Here is a 20,500-nt window from a genome sequence, read left to right on the forward strand (position 1 = left end):
TCGGCGTGTGTGTAATTAGCACTTTCTGCCCACCCCTCCCACCTGTGTATAGACGTATGGTAGGTACCATATATAATATTACAGTATATACTTTTCCCCTTTCTCTCCTGTTGCCGCACATATATCATTTAGGTATATAGTGAGTGTCGTATAATATGTATAGTAATGATATAGGTATACCGCTGAGAAGTAGTAATACCTATCTATAGGTTGCGTTAATGACTCGTCGCCGACAAAGGCTTTTACTACAACACAACACGAGTACCTGCAAACATATTTTCGTATACAGGGTGACAGGGTGTTCCTAAAACTTTCCAATGAATTCAGTTATCTCGTGGTACGCACATTATGTATATGTGAAGTACTGATGTTATATATTGTAAATTATTGAGTAATAATGTGTTATACATTAAGATAAATAGGTATATTTGCATGGCTACATATGCTAGTGTAAACGATCTATAACAATAATACACTGATTTAATAAAACAGTTGACATTGATATGCTAAATTTCCCTAAATTCTAAATAAAGTTAGTAATTAAGTTAATTGTACAATTTTAATTTATCTGCAATAAATTTCTAAAAAGTTCCAGATGATTTAAAAAAAAATATGTCAATGTCCAGAAAATTGTATACATTTTAAAATATAGAAATATATTAAATATATGAATTAAGTTCTGTGTGTAAGAGTAATTAAAATAACAATAAAAGATTGTTTCTACCAAAGACGGATATCCGTGTGTAAAACTATATAACTATATAAGTTATGTATTTTTTTAAACGTAGGTACCTACTCTATCGGTAAGGTTTTCTATTATAAAACTTTTTTACATACATACTGCAAGGTGATTTTTCTAAGCACGTTCCACCTTTTTATGCTGCTCATTATTCAATATTTTTTATTTTATATTTATAATAATTATAGTAATACTAAATTATTAACTATAACTTAATAAATGGCGCATAACTACACGTCTATTTAACCAATGCCGAACTTGTATTTTTCTAACCTGTTTACAGTGAACACAATAAACGAAGCGTCAAACGAGTAAAATCTACAATAATACTCCATGTTTAATATTTATACCAGTATACTAATCTAAAATTTGTCATACAGTGCATTACAAGATTGTAGTTATACCAAGGTTAATTTTGAATTTTATTAATTTACCAGCATATATACACATTACATAAGTTATAATAATGCAAATAATGAAATATTAATATTTAATAATATATAAATGAAATAAATTATAAACAAAGTTAATATTATACATATTTAACGGTCACATATAAAAATAAGGATCTATTATTATCGTTGTTTAGTTTTTTTTTTTAAATCTGTACATAATATAGATTATAAATACTTTGATTCGGATATTACAAGTCACCCTAGGACCAAAATCCTTGGGAATTGGTATAAGTGTAAAACGTATACTTACGTTGGATCACAAGATATGAGACTTGAAAATATATATTTACATGATGAATCGTTATGCTAGAATTTTGACGCTCGTATTCATGGACAATGGCGTTTAATAAAACAGTTTGATCAGTTTTTGAAAATCGAACGGCACCACTCAAAAGGTATAAAATCAGAAAATGTTTTAAAAAAACCGAGACCTGCAATGGCCAACGATGATGAAAGATATTAAGTTTATCTACTCGCGTATGTACTATATTCAGCGGATACCATTGTCTTCAAACTTTTACCACAGTCAAGGTAAACTTTATACCGCAGTCCAGACATTGTGGTTGCCAACATGGTAACATGGTTTATGTTAAGCCGAGTTTTCTTAATACCATGTCATATAGATAGATATTAAATTATACACGTGACACGGTAAGTGGAAACTCTGTTTTATTTATACCTCAGCTAGTGTTTTCTGTTGTTGAGTTTGAATGAAAAACGATAACCGCCAACCGTTTTCACCGAATCGTTCATTCTGTTCAATTTTTAAAATATTTTAGACCAAACCGTTTTTATGTCACCGCGTGAGTGTATTATGTGTTATGTGTTTTGCAGTATTAAAGCGTTCGTACAAAATAAGTCTTGTATTATAATTATTCGTATATTCTGAAGTCTCATCAGTTACGGTTTGACAAAACAAGTTATTCGTTTGGACAGAAGTGATCGAGATGTATCAATAAGGTAAGATGCACATTTTATTAGTACATATGTATTAGTTACCGATGATACATTTTATTCACAGCCTCACATGATTTTTTTCGTATACTAGGGTGTTTACTATTGATAAAAACGTATTTATTGTTGGATTACCTACACATAATTTACTCCACCAGTAGGCAGACAGGCGGTGTGTATATATATTATTAAAATCCAAATAAAACGTCAATAGTTTATATAACATTTAGTTACGTAGATCGCTAAGATCTGACGATATTATGGAATGGCTCATATCTTAAAAAAATAGTCTCTAGACTTAAGTTAGATTAGATACACTAATAAAGTTTATAATTGCCATCTATAAGGGATATATATATATTTTGATATTAGAGACCTTGCCACCGCCGTAAGAAGTGGTGCAGCGGCTGGTAAGTTCTTCACAGGTACAACAACATTGTGAGGCAAAGTCTCCTCGTCCTTACGCAACGCAATACGTATATCTATATAATATTATATTAAATACCTATATATACGTGGATCGTCACAAACGAGCCTTCACACGAGCTGTCATATAATATAATGCCACGCTGTGCGGGCGCGTTTCAAAAATATGATACCGCAATGATGCCGCACATAAAATGTATATAATATAATATACGTATATTATTATAATATAAAACTACCAAACGCTGTGACTGTTTGAAGTGGTCGGCTATATACACACACTAGCGCAGGCGTATGTATACTTCATTATTCATTATGGATACACATATATATATATATATGCGAGCGTGAGCGCGCGCGCGTGTGTGTATATAATATTGTGTATTATAATTATGTGTTGTTACACATGTCGCGGATATCGGATTTAAAAACAACGTTATATCATTTGTATTATTCTATATGACCATCAAGTAAGTTGGTACATACTACTCGTATATTAGAAAATAATATTAGATAGAACCGTTTCCACGTCGACTTTATTTACGTGTTTACTCTGTGCGCGGTTCCGAAATCTGACGGTTTGTCGATTATATAGGTTCTACAACATAATACATCTTATGTACTTGTTAATATTATAAGCCAAAAGGTGTCTGGGTTAAACCCACAATGAAAAAAACGTGTTCTGCACCGCAAATCCGAAATTCAGTAAAATATTTTTTAATATATTTTATGATACAAAGTGGTACAAAGGTATTTACTTTTTTAGGCATCATTATACCGCGGTGGCAGTTTAATCAAAATGCACGATAATAATAATTTGAAAACGAATTCTTGCTGTCTAACTGTAATTGTCTCTCTTTTTATTTATGTTTTACTTTTTACCATATGCATGATGTTTATTATGTACATGTAGCTTAGATTATTATTATAGAAAAAAAATATAGTTTAATAATTTAAACATTCCTCGAGAAGTGCCTGTACATTATAAACAGCAAATTAACATTTCGACCACTCATAATATTTCTGTGAACTTTGACCATTTCGTGAGTGGTAATCTACCTGTATACAAATTAAATTTGGATCGTTGTAATGCATGATCTCGTTTAACCTCGTTTCTTCCTAATAATATATAATATTGCGGCTTCTTACATTAGCGTTTTGTGCGTTCGTTAACTTCGAGTATACACTCGTATAAAGCATATACATTACAATATTTACGTATGATATTATATAATCTGATTGCGTATAGACGTCGCGATCAGTAAGTATATAGGTAAATGTAGGAAATATTATATTGTTAAACTGCAGATTACTAACTGTTTGTATGTATTAAAAAATGTCTATTTTAGATCTATACGAATAGTTATGTTGTATTGAAATTATTATTATTATTTATTATTATTACTATTATTTACCGGGTTAGAAAACAAACATTCAATTTTATGTGATGTTTGTTACAATCATTTTAGAGACAATTTAATGCTATGTATACTCTTTTATACATTAAATACTATAGCGTATACAGGCGTGGACCCAGAATATATTTATAGGGGTGGTAGGATAAAAATGAACGCGGCCGAAACGCTATTGGCGAGACAATGCATTTTATCGGTTGCTGAAAACAGATATCTCAGAGTCTACAGCAACACTATTGTCTTTGTCCCTTGCGTCTCTTTGTATCCGCGCCTGGCGTATTAGCAAATCATTTGTATCATCTACCTAATAAGTGTTTGTGATTCGATTTATAGTTAAAAATTATTATTTATGTATTGTGATTTATGAATTGTGATATTATTATAATGTATATGTACAAGACTAAAATAAAAATTTAATTTAACTATAATCATAGTTATGTTAATCCAACTTATTATTATTTATGGCTTCCGCTGTTGTACACGTTTGTAAATACAACGAAAAACTACAAAATGGCATATGCTTATAGTATATAATATAATTGTATATTTTTTTTTTATATATATTCAATTTATTATTATTAATTATTAAAGTTATTTAAATAATTAATTTTATAATAATAATAATAACATAATATAGTATTTTTTAACTAAATTAAGCTATAATGTCTTTTCAATACTCGCCGTGTCACTTAGGTTCTAACTAACTTTAATTATTAATTTTCCACGAACTTATCTCTGTTTTAAAGTTGTATTAAAATTTTAAGATAACTTTAACAATTTTTATATTATTTTTATATACAAATGATTTGTGATGGAATCTGAATGTGAGTCTACTGTTATATGAGATTATATTATGATATTGAAATCGATTAAATATTTTATATCTGTGTTATAGTGCAATTGGTAAATCGAAATATTTGATTAGTATAATATTTCTGTATCGATTTCACCGTTCACATAAAGAGGAGTGTAATGTAAAATAATTATAATTATATGATAATCTAGTAAACATAATATCAGAAAACTTCCATAGCTCAATGCTCAACTCATCTGGTTCACTGCATTATAATATTCACATATATCCACCTCAACGTAGATTAAAACGTGGGCATCCGCACGATTTTCTTGCTTAACAACTACACACAATAAGCCTTAGCAGTATGTTATCTGTTAAAAATTTAAAACTCACAATATTATTGTTATATATGCTTTTATTATTGTTGTATATGTCTATATTATTTGTTTATGTCTCATATTATCATTATTATTTAATCAGTTCACTGTTACTTAAATTATTATTAAAGTTACGTCAATTGGCGTAACAATCACTAATGTATATATTGTAATTCTAGATAGCTAATATTCTATCTCACTAGTTAAATTACTTATCTTAATTATTAATAATTTTCAAATAACCAAAAATGTACAATTGTAAATATCATTAGATGCAGATAGCCAATAGGAACATCTTATTTTTAATAAATAATAATAAAAAAAAAAGTAAACCTAATATTATTATGATCGATTTAAATTTATATTATTTATAAGCTAATATTTATTTGACTATCGTACATAGTAAGTCATTGGTTATAAGTACTAGTCACTATTCGCTGATGCTTAGTATACCAGCTAGAATTAAACCATAAACTATAAACACTTTAAATATTTATATGTAATCTTTTATCGGTTTTTAATTTTAATTTTTTGTTGCATTAGTAAAATTATTTTTGGCGCGTTGATGTATCGCACTATATTCAAAGTATAACAACAAAATACACACAGAGATGTTTTTCAGCGTATTATAAACTTAGTCTTCGTGTGTGGCAAAACAGCCCGATCACCTAGTGCGTATAATATTTTACTGAATATTATTATATTATTATTATTATTATTGTCAAGGGTATATTATTACTATTATCGTGGTTCTACAAAGGGTTTATCTTTAAAACTCTACAGCTATACGTACATGCACAAACATTAACAATAACACACACACACATCATTGAAATGCTACATAGCCGTTCCCAGGTCTAGCGCACGGGAGTCGGGGCGACGTAAAAGATTTCGGATCAAAACACGCGTGTCCCAGAGATTTCAATTTTATTTTTAATACAAAAACAGGGCCGAGGATTCGCAGCAGGACGCGTACGTACACCGGTAGCGTGCACGGTTCGTTTACCTGCGCACAGCAGTCGACTTGTCACTGTATATACATCTGGTGGCATAATATATTACTATACACATGCCGTTTATAAGATTTTTTTTACTGAGCCCTTACCATATATATATATAATTATATTTAAACGATAATTATCTTGCTGACTTGAAAATAGAACCACGTCGGAGTAGCTACGTAAAATAATAATTTACATTTAAATTGGTTTCCACTGAAGAACATTTGGATTCTTGACGTTTTTCTTTTTCGTTTTAAAAACAATTTTCCTCCTTGTCCCCCGGTGACAATAGTGTTACTAACATTCCTTCAATACAAACATACTATATTATATACATATACACTGCACAAATGTACGTATATTATACCATGCAGTTATATTACGTTTAATAGCAATATTATTAAGCCATGTTAGAGGTGTATTTATTTTTTAAGCATAAATAAAATCAACATGTCCAGCTAAAACTGTCTAGTTCAGGACGTCCAGGTGGTAAAAGCTTGTTCGTGAAATAGCATTGGGCTGAACATAGGTATAGGTTAAAATCCAACAGTTTTATACGTTCGTCATATTATAAATACGTCTTTAACGTCCCCCTAAGAATTTATAGTGAATAAATAAAAAGTAGGTATAATATATACAATCTATAGTTTAAAAAGTAATTATGCTTAAAATATTAAACAGATGAACTATTTTTATAGAACGCATAAGAAAAAACACGAAAACAAATCATGTTATTTTTGTGATAGATATATTATATAATACATGTATTGAAAACATAACCATCCAAAAATTCTATGGTTGGTATTGTTAGTATTATAATTTATAGCTAAATAGTAATAAATGTTATAAAATATTACACGTTCTTATTTCACATCATATCGATCTCTTGCAGTCGGTGGGAAAAATCCTTCGAGATTTTCCATGTGTTGTTTAACAATAGTTGTCTGCTCCTTTTTTATTTCAACCATTCTGTGTTATACGTAAAATATAAACAAAAAATTATAACTCTCGGATAACAAATGGTATTAAGAACTTTGAAAGTTGTGTGTGAAAAGTTGTTTTGGTTATTTACGCAGTAAAAACTTTTCCAACTAATGTGATGAAACTATATACTATGTATAATTTACTATATAAATATATACAATATTTGTGTCAAACAAAAGTTTTTACTTAAATACAAAAATAATTTAACCATTCAATATCGATTTTTACTAATAATTATTATTTATTTAATTATCCCCCTTTTCAATAGGACGTAATGTATAATAGATAATTAAATAGCATAGAAAAAAAATAGTTTAAATTCTAATATAAATTACAAAAATTCTAATAAAAAAACGATAGAATATGATTATATTATCAATATTAAAGTTAATTTTTAAAAATCAAAATGTTCTATTAAAAATGGTGTTATCGGTTTACTGCTTTTTTCCTTTTAAAATATACTTATATTATAGTTTCCATTGATTAAAATTAATATATATATATATATAAGATTTCTCTTAAATTAGTAATTCAACACTATTCTTGAAGATATTTTATTATAAATTATTACTATTAAATTAATACGCTACTAGGCTACTATAGTTATTAGTTAAATGATTAAACTAAAAAAGAAAGTTAGAAAGACAAAGTTACCTTAGCTCCTCTAATTTAACAGCTTCTGAAAATTCATTCATCACAGCCTTTTTCTGTCTTTGTCTCAAATCAGTTTTTAAGTCAATCGACATTTTTAATTCTTTTCCATAGTTGAGCATCTTTTGTCGTCGTTCAGCATTTTTTTTCTCCTCTACCTCATTAAACGTTTGAAAATTTTGCAATAACTGTGATATATTAAATATTATAAGGTTTTTAAAAGCATTAATAGTTTATAATTTAATCAGATACTATTTTGACTAGAGCTATATCTTTTTCTTTTTCTGCTTTTTCTTTGTCTTTTTTAATGTTCAATTGCATTTCATTTTGATTTAGCATAATGTCGCGTTGAACATTTTTCAGTTCTTTTTCTTTTTTCTCGGCCAACCAAGCGGCACTTCGTTGTTGTTCGATTACGAGATTAATTTGCATTTCACTATTTTTCAATGTATTTGACTACAGGCAATTATACATTAAGAAGTGTAAAAAATAATTTATTATTCAGTAATCACAGTATAATATGTCATAAATTGTCATTAATTTTAATTCACCACTCTAACTATATTTACCGTTAAGGATGTTAAATTATCAACTAAACATTTATAGATTCTGTCATTCTTTGCTTTCTTCTGGTTTTTTAATTCTGCTTGTTGTTTGTCCCGTTTAGAAATTTCAATCAAATACTCTTCTATACGTCTATGCATATAAATATTAAGATGCAATACAATAATGTGTTCAAGATTTCGAATCGTACTTAAGATTTCTATACTTGGACACTTGGAGTCTTACTTATTTGTATTGTCAGATTCTTTCCGTTCGATTTCCTTTAGCTCATTTTCCTTTTTTTTAAATACTTCCAGTTCTTTTTGAGAACAACTAGTTTTAACATTATTTTTTTGTACTTCACTACTTCCGGTCGCTTGATAAAAAACAAATGGATGGTTCTTTAATGATGACACTCTTCGTTTTTCTGCGGCGTTTTCTTGTATTTGCTCTGTGATTGCCTTTTTATAATCTAACTTGAGTTCTTTTTGTCGGGTTTGTAGTTCTTTTTCCTCTTCATTTTCATAATTTCTTGTTTCTATCATTTTCAAATCATCATAATATACTCTGACTTTATCTTCTTTCTTTATAGCTTCTTTTTCTTTGATTTGACACAATAAATCTTTTTTTGCATAAGCCGTTCGTAATTGTTTCTCGATATGTCGAAGTTCGTTTGAATTGTTTTGAAGTAATTGACTATAAAAAGTAATACCAAACAATAAGTTAAAAAAAAAATAATAATAAACGTGATAAAAAAATATTAAACAACTGGGTTTTTATTTCAACTATTTCTCGGTGTTTTAAATCTGCCATCACTTGAGCAAGTTTTTGTTCTTGTTCCAACTCAGCGATTTGTCTAGCTTGAGCTTCTTTTGCCTAAAAATACAAAACGTTATTCGTGACGTTTATTAGCTTTTAACATTAAGTTCTTCACTTTTTGTATATTTGTAAACAATTCTTCCTCTTCTGACTCCAAATGCATACGCCTATACAACGATATATTTGATGCATTTTGGCGCATTTTAGACATATCAATACAGCGTACATCATTAGCTATCTGGTCGGTAATCTTTTTTTGTGCTGCTATAGTGTTGAGTTCGGTTTTTTGATGTTCATTCATAGTTAGATAATTATACAAATTAAATTTGTTTTAAATCATATTTTCAAACAATATTCGTTAAAGTAGCGTATATTATAATAATTTACTAAAAAACAAATAGCATAAAATATGTACATTTATTTAATTAATACAGTGCTCTGTCACTATAACTACGTTATAGATGTATAATATGCCATCTAATCATAACAGTATGTAATGATGCATGAGACATGTATGTTGAAATATTTTAGCATTATAAAAATAATAACTTGGAAACTTAATAGTAGCAATTCCCAAATTTTTGAAATATTTAAATTCGTTTAGTATTCAACAGCTATAATATAATAATGCATAATATATACATTATTATAGTTTTCAAATATTTTTATGGTTTTGATTAAAAAAAGAAATATCTATCTCCGTATTCTTGGCAATGGCGTTATGTTGATTTTTATACGTGTACAGTACTTTTGGTGACCTTTTTACTATCTCGTTCACAATGTGTTTCATAATAACTTCCAAAACATAAATTTTTTCTTCATAAGATCCACCCATTCCAAACACCATCTTTGTCATCTTTCTAGCTAGTATATTAAATTTTGTGTGAGTCAATTCTTCAACATCCTTTATATTATGATAAGTGGATGTATTCGATTTTCCCGATAAATTAGATGCTAGTTGTTTGTAAGAAAATGCCATTAATCTGTTAACTTGAATATCAACATGCTACATAAAAAATAGAATATTATAATTTAATGACTATCGGAGTTTCTAATCTATACAACTACATTTTCGAAATAACATTTTTCTGGCATTTTGAAAATATTATCCATTACATTTTCATAATATGTATTAGGATTGTTTAAACTATAGCAAAAATTCAAATTTTGCCAAAATTCTCCCATTCTTTTTTTAGCATTATTTGGATACATGTTGTGTTCTGTAATCGTCTCTCCTGAAGTTAAATAGCCATACTTAACGTCATTTGTCAGAAAGTCAAAAACTATCGGTTCGACGTAATTTTCATTGTTTTTCGTTATTAAATACCGTTTTGGGATGACATTTTTTGTATTTAAAAATTGAAGTCTGTTAATTGTATTTCTCGAACGCCCTAGCATTCGATCTATATATTAAAATTATTCATTATATGTGTGTTTAAATATAAAACTTCTGTTATTGGCTTACAACTCATTCGTCTTTTCATATATTCAAAAACTGTTCTTCTGCATATACCATTAACAATATAGTGAATATTCTCATTAATGTCTATTTCATGTTCTAGTATAAACTTAACTAAATTCATTACATCAAATGCGGTCGTTGATTTATCAATAAGGTTTTTAGCTTTAGTCAATGCATTATTTACATCTTCATCACTGAGTTCATAGTTCAAATCTATAAGTTATCTAACTCATTATAAAATCGTAAAAAACGTCTAAAATACTTTATCTTAACAGACATTTAATAATTTATCGAATCGACATATTATAATATTTTCTATCATTCAATAATATTAAGATTTATATAATTTGTTTTATATATACTTTTACAAAATAGTTGATAAAATAATTATTGTTTGTAAATTGATGTGTTATTTATTACGATTAAATTAACCTAGAGCGAGAAAATATCAACTACAGAGCTTTGAGAATAAAGTGAAATACATATTAAAGTTTAAATTCTATCAAAATATACCTAATTTTTATATTATTATACAAATATCTTAAATATTAATATTATAATTTTTTTTAAATTACGAACCAGTTATAAAAATTTCCAAAAATGATGCATCTAAGCCTAATGAACGTTTAGTCACATTCTTAGCATTTTTAAGATTTATTTTTTCGCAGATTTTTCTGAAATCATCGGGCATCATATTGTCTGAGTCCTTAGCTATCTCATTCAGGATTAATGATTTTCTATAAAAACATTGTGTAAGTGAGTCCCAAATAGGCCCAATCTTCTGTAGAAAATGTCTCCCAGTTTCACAACTATAGAAGTTTTTTTTTAACATAGCAATTCTTTTTAAATACACTCGAACATTATCCAAATTTGTTTGGTTATATATCATTTCTAATTTCTAAAAGAAAACAAATTTTTAATTTTAACTAACTTTAGGTACCTACACCTATATTAGCTAAAACACACATAACTTAGTTTAGTTAACATGAAACAATTTATTATTACCGATTGATCAGAATCTATGATACACTCTTCTTCAGTAATTATTTCTTCCATCAGTTCATCATTATATTCTTTTTCGTATTCTGTAGACAATCTTTGATTGTTATTTTCGAAAGTATCACATGTTTTATTTTCTAGACATTTGTTGATTAACTGTTGATTTTTTACTAATGTTTTTTTTTGATACTCAACTTTATTGTAATAACGTTCACTATCTCTTTTTTGCTTTTCACAAAGCCTTAGGTATTTTCTTTCGGCCAATAATTTTTTTGATTTTATGTTTTTATCTTTTATAAAATTTAATATTTTTGCATTTTTACGGCACTCAAATGTTTTATGATTTTGTAATCTTTGTTTTATTTGCTCTGCTTTTTCATGCTTGGCTTCCAAATTTTTTTTATTGTTTATAGCATTTTCCTGATGTATTTTATCTATTTTTCTGTGGTATTTTTTCACTATTGTTTCGAGTAGTTCTTGTCGTTTATTGTTTTCAGTTATACGGTTTCTTCTTTGACTGTTTAATTTAGCATCTATAATTTTTATTTTATTTTTGCCTTTGAGATTTAATATTTCGTCAATTTTTTTTAAATTAATCACGTCACTTTGCATATTAAAATAATAAGTCATATAATAATACACATTTATTTTAATCAAAAATATTTCTTTAAATATCGTTGTATATTCTGTTAATATTATTATCTTAACATAGTAACATGTGGTGTTTAATATTATTATTATAATGCTATGATCTATTTCTTAGGAAACGTTTATTCGAAACACTTTTAGTTGATGTAATCACTGTTGATTTAATTTATTTTTAATTCAATAAATTTAATATATATTTTGCATCGTAAATAATTCGATAAATTTATAGTGATATAATGAACTCTACGATTACACCTAACACTGAAGAACAGTGTATTGTGTACCCCTGGGTAAGAAAATTCATGAATTAAATAAATTATAATAAGTTTTATAGTTCTAATAAAAAAAAAAAATATACATGTAAAGGAACCTTGTCATGATAATGAAATGCAAATGAAAGCATCTTTTGAGGATAACTATCTCGACCATATGAGTAATTTAAAAATTGAATCAAATCCATCGAAAAATACGTTAACCACTATAGCTTGTGGCATCTGTACGTACATTTTATAAATAAACATAAAGTAGTTATAATTCCGTGTTTATACATATTTCTTTTAATATTATTATTTCAGCATTTAACGTGACTAAGAGTGTAATAGAAGAAATATGTGAAAGTGGCGCTTCAGTAATAATATTTAATTTTAACGGCTTATCATTTGAACAGAGTCAAAAGATGGTCTTTGAAATTCGCCAAGGAATTTTTAATTACAGTCTTAAAAAGAACAACCATGTACCATATTCAATGACTTTAATGCTTGATCTTGGAGGATCTACTATCACGACTGGAAGCATATTTGATACAAAAGTGATACATTTTAATATAAAATAATGATTAGTAAATTACAGTTATGATTTTAAAAACAAATTATTCAAAGTACCTAGCGCGTTTTAATAGTTGATAAAATAATAAATAAATTTAATAAAAACGCATACAAAGTTTGAAATCATAAAATATATTATTTCAATAAACGGTAGATATATTATTAAATACTTATACGTGTCTAATTATTTAATTAAGTTATTAAATTTACTTAATTAGACCAAACGACGTTTAATAGAACTATCGACGAACGCTCATATTTATGTCACCAACGATATCGAATACAAATTTAAATGTACGGAGGACCGTATTTATGTGAACAGTGATATAATTCTTCAGCTAAAAATTAACGATCGGATATACTTGGACTACGGAAAAATCGAACTAGCTGTGATCAGAATCGGTAAGCACGTATTCGTCATTTTATTTTATTATTAAAACGACGAACGTAATGTTTTCTTGGAGGAGAGTTAGAAAAAATAACATTTTTTTTCTTTGGCGCAGACGAGTATGAGGTATATTGCGTGATAAAACGAGGAGAATTTTTGGGTTCTGAAAAAATAGTTCACGTGCCGGGAATTCCAATTGGCTTGACATCACTCACCAAACTAGACGAGGAAAAAATTCGTACAGGGATCCAGCTCAAAGTGGACGTAATATTGGTGCCTGGTGTCAGGAACTCGATGATTTTCAACCACGTCCGCAAGTTTGTTAGTAAGTCGAGCATAACATATCTGCATTCGACGTACGGTCTTTGTCTTCCTATTTATTCTCTTTTGTGTCTATTAGTCTTGATTTACAATTGTATTCATTTCACTATTTCACTGGTTCTATGTAACCTTGTTTTTCGATTTATACTCGCACTAGCCATACTTCATATGTTCACATTCCATCTCAATTTATTGTCAGTTCTCCAGAGGTCTTGTAGAAAGATTGGTTATAAGTTTAATTTTTTTTTTAAGGCATAGAGCAAGGTGGGGATATCGGTCTGTATGCAAAAATTGACAACAGCGTCGGACTGGAAAATATCGATGATATTTTAACAGTAGTGGATGGCGTGTTCCTGAACCGACCGAACTTGTCCATGGAAGTCGGCCATGATAAGATATTTCTTGCTCAAAAGATTGTATTGTCTAAATGCAACTTAGTAAGTTTCGGGACATTCATTGATTTTTAAAAATAAATAATATTTTTGGGAAATTTATCATGAAAAATTGGTTAATTTTTATAAATTTTGAAAAAAAATAATATCGTAATAATACATTGATAATAAAATTGAAGTTAAATATATATATATATATAGTTATTTATTTCTCTAACTATTACACAACATAGGCTGGAAAACCGACTATCACTTATGGGGAATATCTTAATTCTATGGAAGTAAGTACGATACCTACGAGTGCCGAAGTAAATGACCTTATAAATACCGTAATGGATGGGACAGACTGCATTTATCTGGACGTAACATCACGCAGTGCGAACAAAGCGCACTGCGTTCAATACGCGTCTTCGCTGTGTCGACAAGGCGAAGCCACCATATGGGAACAACAGTTATTCAATGAACTCAACAAAAAGGTATAAAAACAAACGTCATAGTTTTATTATTAGTCCTCTATAGGCGTGTATACGTTCAAAAGTTAAAACAATAGTTATGATTACAGTTTTTAATGGAAAAATATAAAACATTTTTGCATATTTTTAAAATTAATTTTAAATTTCCCGATTTAAAACATTTAAAAAAAATAATTGAAAACTAATTAATATTAGAAAACTAGATTATAATATATAGTTTATCACAATAATGTGTATTATTTTATTATAATATATTATTAAATTAAATGCAACTGTACAACGTTATTCGACTTGTAAATTATAAGTGTTTTATGACGCAAACAAACTAAGTAAACGATTGATATTAATTTCGTACTATCGTATTATTACATGTAAATTGTAGTACTATGTAATATATTATAGTGTTAGCTTATGCCATGTTTTCAGTCGAAACCAAAAATTGATCCTGCTCACGCGGTAAGTATCGGTTGCGTGGAGGTATCATTTAAATGTCACGCAGCGGCGATTATTGTGATCACCACGTCCGGGCTATCAGCCCGGCTCATTGCCAGATACCGACCAAGATGTCCCGTATTGGCGATAGTCAAGAACGGGAAGTCCGCGAGAAAGTTATCAGTGTGGCGAAATTTAATAGCATTGCAATATATCGGTAAATAACTTCATTAATAATAATAATAATTAACAAGATGTTTATTTAATGCATTGTTCATTACTTTGAAAGACTCGAATATCTTGACAGTTTTTGCCTTATGAAAATCAATAATATTCACAAGCCTGAATTAGGGTAAAGATCAAGGGTAAATAGATATTGGAAAGTTTTCGCAGTTTTTTTTTCAATAAATTAACAACATACTTAATAATATTTTAGTCAAATTATCTATGTGACATAATGCCACCATTCAAAAACTATTGCAGAGAACCAATGGTTTTTTTAACTAACACATTTATCACTTTAAATTTTAACCAATTCTTAGACAAAAATGTTTTAATCCGGATATTTATTCACATTTGTAATATTAACTATGAGATAATATAATATAGCATATTATGATACTATTAGTCATGGTACTATTAGTTATGTGATTAAAATTAAAATATTTTTACACGAATTTATTCGTTCTACAACTATGCATTAGAAAATATTATGTGTATATTATATTACAGATCCAATAGAAAATGTTTGGAGAGACAATGAAAACCGTACAAGATTCGCAATGGATTTTGGCAAGAGAAAAGGTATATTGCATCAAGGAGATTTGGTTTTACACATCAGTAGCTCCAAACAAAACGTGGGTTTTGCTAACACCATGAGTTTATTCTACGTTAGTGCTGGAGACTTCGTCAACGCATAATAATTATGTACAACTTAAATAAAAATAAAAACGTGTTAAGGGGCCGCTACACACGTTTTTGTTTTGTCTGTCTATCTTCCACATAATATAGGAATAAAGATACTCTGTATTTTCACGATTACCACTCTCTGGTTCAGTTTGGGGCAAAAGCATCTATTATAATATATTATATTATTTATTATATTTTATAAAGAAGAGTATTTCCTATGCATTGACCGAATAGATTTTTAATATTTACATTTTTTTATAAATATAAGTATGTTTTAATTTAAAATAATTCCGATTATTTTAAACCATTAATCATTTATTCAAAATTGTAAATATTAAAAATCTATAGTATTAACAATTTTGATAGATTTTTTATATTTACAATTTTGAATATATTATTAATGGTTAAAAACAATCAAAATTATTTTAAATTAAAACATACTTATATTTATAAAAAATGTAAATACAAAAAATCTATCCAGCCAATGCATAGGAAATACTCTTCTTTATAAAATATAATAAATAATATAATATAATATAATAGATGCTTTTGCTCCAAACTGAGCCAGAGAGTGGTAATCGTGGAAATACAGAGTATCTTTATTCCTATATTATGTGGGAGATAGACAGAGAAAACTAATGCTGGTGTAGCAATCCCTTAACAGATTTTGAGACTTTATAGTATTATTTGATTTCCAAATCGATTCATGATGAAATGTAGTATACTACAATGTAATAACCAGACTTGGGTAAAATACTTTATGATAATAGTATTCCCAAGTATTTGGAATACTTCATAAAAAGTATTCCAAATATTTTTCAAATACTTTTTTTAGTAGATTTAGATTTTAATAACAAAAATATTTTTTTTTTAATTCAGTGTTTATAAGTAAACATTGTGCAATCTATTCGTTATAAATTATATTCAAATTATAATATTATGTGATTCATTTAAGTAATAAAATGGGTAAATTTTTTAGTAAAACCTAATAAAGGAACATTATATTCACAAAAAAAAAATACTATTATTTAATACTTAATTATAATATAATTATTATTATTATAAAAAGTAGTACAATAATCAACTACTTTAAGGAAATAGCCAAGTTGCTATTGCTTAAATAATAATAATTACAAATTCAACTTTTCAAATTGGAAATAACATTATCCACTAAAAATAGTATAAAAGAAAATAATATATTACTATAAAATATTTTGAATAGAAATATACACAGATTATAGGTGCTTATATGGTTATATACAAGTGCAAAAGCAATTTCTTTAACAGAAGAAGTAATACAATTATTTTTGGTATGATTGGATGGTAAAAAAGTATTCCAAATACTATATTAAGAATATTTGTAAAAAGTATTCAAAATACTGTATTGAATAATTTCAAAAAAAAGTATTCGGAATACTACCCAAGTCTGGCAATAACTATAATAATATATACATACTATTATGTTGTGTTAGTTTGTATATATTAGGTACAAAAATATTACCCATAGTCATGTTCATGTGTTAGATAAACTTACAAGTAAAACTAATTAAAAAGAGAAAAATATGTAACTGCTTTACTATATATAGCTTTAGGAGTCTAATGATGTATCCGTATTTTTAATTGAGTAGGTCATCGTAATAGATGTGTTAAATTTAAATTTAATAATAAATCATGTCATACGAAATCTTTTTTGAGCCAAGATGGTCTGCCGGTATTACAAACATTATACACTATCATAAATTTGTATTGATATAAAAAAGTACCTACTATATTACGTCTATTTTCCTACCAGAAAATATATTGAAAAAAATGTATGTACATCTTTATTGCTGTAAAAATTAATGACTAACACACAAAAAAATAGTAAACATAAAAAAAATCATTATAAAATCAATGCATTCATCACTTCGCTTAGAATTTAAAAATACATTTATGATTAAATAGTAGATATATTTGGATTCAACGATAATTTATAAATTAATTTAAATTGCTTCTTAAGAAAAAAGTTTATTATAAAAGTCGATTAAATATTTGTTGAATTAATGGTTTAACACTTTTTTATTATCTATAGATAAAATTGTATTTTTATCTACTGTTATAAGTATATAATAATTTAAAAATCAACCTACAAATCTATTTACTTAATTTTTATTAATTATATCATTAATATACCTATCTCTCGTATCGAATTTCTTCAATCAATTTCTTATCCTAATTAAAAATTATCGTTTTTATTTTTGTCACTTTAGTCACAATCAAAGTATTCTAAATATAATAAGTGTCACTACAAATATTTTATTTTATCTAGGTTCCTTCCTGAAATCATTTATTTTTAGAGACATTATAGACCCTTAATCTCATACTTAGGTCAACACAGTTGATTGTATTTCACTAATATCTTTATTGAATAATTTGTCAATTTATTATGTAGTTATTATAGCAATTAATTTATAATATTTAATGTTTAAAAGACATTATTATACTTTTCATAGTAATAATATAGTTTATTATGACTTTATGAGTAATTTTTGTGATATACAATGTACAATAATTTATCGTTTATTTGATAACGATAGCAACTTTTAGTGATGATAATATATTAATTAAGACTAATTCGTCATGACATGGTATTTTTGTGTATAAAAAATACAACATTTAAAAGTATTTTTTTAACCCCAACAGATATACGCATTTGACAGTTTATCATTTCGCCATAGCGTCTTTTATACGAAACTGCATACAATTTGAACTGAATTCAATTAAAAGTTCGTTTTGATTAATCAGTGCACGTTTGTAGTAAAGAACAATTGGAAAGTTTTACAATCCATTTTATTTGTTCCTTGTAGCGTCGTGTCAAATTATTGGTTTCTTGATTGTATACGTCACAATATATAGTACACTTAACGACTTTAAATCTTCTTTGAACAAATGTAATCAAAGTTTTACATGTTATTGATTTATTTATACTCCAAGGAATAATAATCATAATAAAATAAATTCAATATTCAAAAATGGTACTATCAAAGTTTTTAATTTGTGTATATTATTATGACTAGTGAGTTTTAAGTTGTTTATGTGTATTAAAGCATTTTATTTGTATCATTTATTGTAATTTACAATATAGTTTTTAATATTTATCACTGCCAAACAATTATATTAACTTCTAATCTAAAAAGCTATTAAATGTAATTTTCACATACAATTTAATGTGTATTTAAAACGTTTGTAATAATGTATACTAGTACTGATTTTATAGAATAGTAATTAAAATATTGGCACTTTTGTCTTCGCAACAGTTATAGAAAAATAACCCTTAACAAAGTTGCCGTTAAAACTAAATTGGTAAACGTATCGACATTTTACATAATATTATGTACATTATTATCTTAGATATTTTTCAGTGGTTGGCAATTTTAGAGAAACTTTTTCGAAAATCAAAATTATCTTCGCCTAATCGCATAGCATAGGTATTATCCAGATTCTAGAAAAATTAATAAGAAATGAAAATTATGTAAAATGTACATATAAATCAGCTTGAATGGTTCCTCGTGACTCACTCGCAAGTAGCAACATCAGGAATCTAAATGAAAACAGAATGGTGGAATACTGGAATTCGAATATAATAGGTATGTTTAATAAATCAAAAGATATATACGGACACGCCCGTTTAACGATAGATTTATCGTAAACCCGAAAACGGCGGATGACCGCAAAAGAATTATATAATACATTGGATTTTCATTTTTTTGCCCGCAAACGGTAGCCGTCACCGATTACGTTCGGTTCACATGGCCTGCGTTGTGTACAGCGTGTAGGTAGGCACGGGGTGTAAATGTAGGTACGTCGTTCATCTTATATACAACAGCGGCGCTGTTCCTAAGGAGCGCGACCGCCCCCGCAGCATCACACGGTCAACCGGACGCACACAATGTGCCGTGGCAATAATAATAATAATAATAATATATAGTTATATACGGTTTACAGTAGGTCGTCAAAAGGCCGAAAAATATTATCGGCTACCGTATAATATAATATGTGAGTGTTGAGTGTGCGTATGGCGATCATGTCCGAAGATTATAGTACGATGACGGGCCGGACCACCCGCTTTCGTCGCCGGCCATTGTGCCTTTCCGCGGAGAGCCGATGTATTTTCACGAATTCGACTACCCACCCGCACACCAAATAATAATAATAATAATAATAATATAATATAACTTCGGTGCCATTACAACATAAAGGTACTATTCTCGTGTGCGTATATACCTACAGTACATATATTATTGTTATATCCTTCTACCCGACCTGTGCGCATTGTTCGGCTTGTTTACATTGTATTTATTACTATTGTGGCGGTGGCTCGCTGCAGAAATCCGGCTCGTCCGGAGCGGCGTCTACTCGAGTATTATATTATAATATTATTTCACTGCTGTTGCGGTGTATATGGTATATATATATATAATAATAATAATAATATCATTTCCTTATAGTATAC

At 27.8% G+C, this 20,500-nt stretch overlaps 2 protein-coding genes across 2 annotated transcripts; one reads left to right on the plus strand and one right to left on the minus strand.

Annotated features, from left to right (window-relative positions):
* Positions 1-7,026: 7,026 nt before the first annotated feature.
* Positions 7,027-9,461, minus strand: LOC113549387 (meiosis-specific nuclear structural protein 1-like). The gene is made up of 7 exons (XM_026950665.1): positions 9,276-9,461; positions 9,111-9,217; positions 8,588-9,037; positions 8,368-8,494; positions 8,051-8,254; positions 7,802-7,986; positions 7,027-7,132 (listed from the first exon to the last, which is right to left on the minus strand). Exons 1-7 carry the CDS (start codon positions 9,459-9,461, stop codon positions 7,027-7,029), a joined length of 1,365 nt encoding a protein of 454 aa, XP_026806466.1.
* A 3,044-nt stretch (positions 9,462-12,505) lies between these two features.
* On the plus strand, positions 12,506-16,019 carry LOC113549385 (pyruvate kinase-like). The gene is made up of 9 exons (XM_026950664.1): positions 12,506-12,559; positions 12,636-12,765; positions 12,845-13,077; positions 13,312-13,495; positions 13,597-13,806; positions 14,055-14,239; positions 14,428-14,670; positions 15,094-15,316; positions 15,832-16,019. Exons 1-9 carry the CDS (start codon positions 12,506-12,508, stop codon positions 16,017-16,019), a joined length of 1,650 nt encoding a protein of 549 aa, XP_026806465.1.
* The last annotated feature ends 4,481 nt before the right edge of the window (positions 16,020-20,500 follow it).

The sequence above is a fragment of the Rhopalosiphum maidis genome, chromosome 1, assembly GCF_003676215.2.
Source record: "Rhopalosiphum maidis isolate BTI-1 chromosome 1, ASM367621v3, whole genome shotgun sequence".
Classification (NCBI taxonomy): Eukaryota; Metazoa; Arthropoda; class Insecta; order Hemiptera; family Aphididae; genus Rhopalosiphum; species Rhopalosiphum maidis.

What these genes read in the sequence shown, in the direction of transcription:
- LOC113549387 (XM_026950665.1), bottom strand. Translation starts at nt 9,461, where the DNA reads ATGAATGAACATCAAAAAACCGAACTCAACACTATAGCAGCACAAAAA. An exon ending in GAATCTGACAATACAAATAA is followed by an intron (nt 8,495 to 8,587) that starts GTAAGACTCCAA and finishes TTATATGCATAG; the next exon opens with ACGTATAGAAGAGTATTTGA. An exon ending in ATAATTTAACATCCTTAACG is followed by an intron (nt 8,255 to 8,367) that starts GTAAATATAGTT and finishes AATTGCCTGTAG; the next exon opens with TCAAATACATTGAAAAATAG.
- LOC113549385 (XM_026950664.1), top strand. Translation starts at nt 12,506, where the DNA reads ATGAACTCTACGATTACACCTAACACTGAAGAACAGTGTATTGTGTAC. An exon ending in GAAGCATATTTGATACAAAA is followed by an intron (nt 13,078 to 13,311) that starts GTGATACATTTT and finishes TTACTTAATTAG; the next exon opens with ACCAAACGACGTTTAATAGA. An exon ending in ACTAGCTGTGATCAGAATCG is followed by an intron (nt 13,496 to 13,596) that starts GTAAGCACGTAT and finishes TCTTTGGCGCAG; the next exon opens with ACGAGTATGAGGTATATTGC.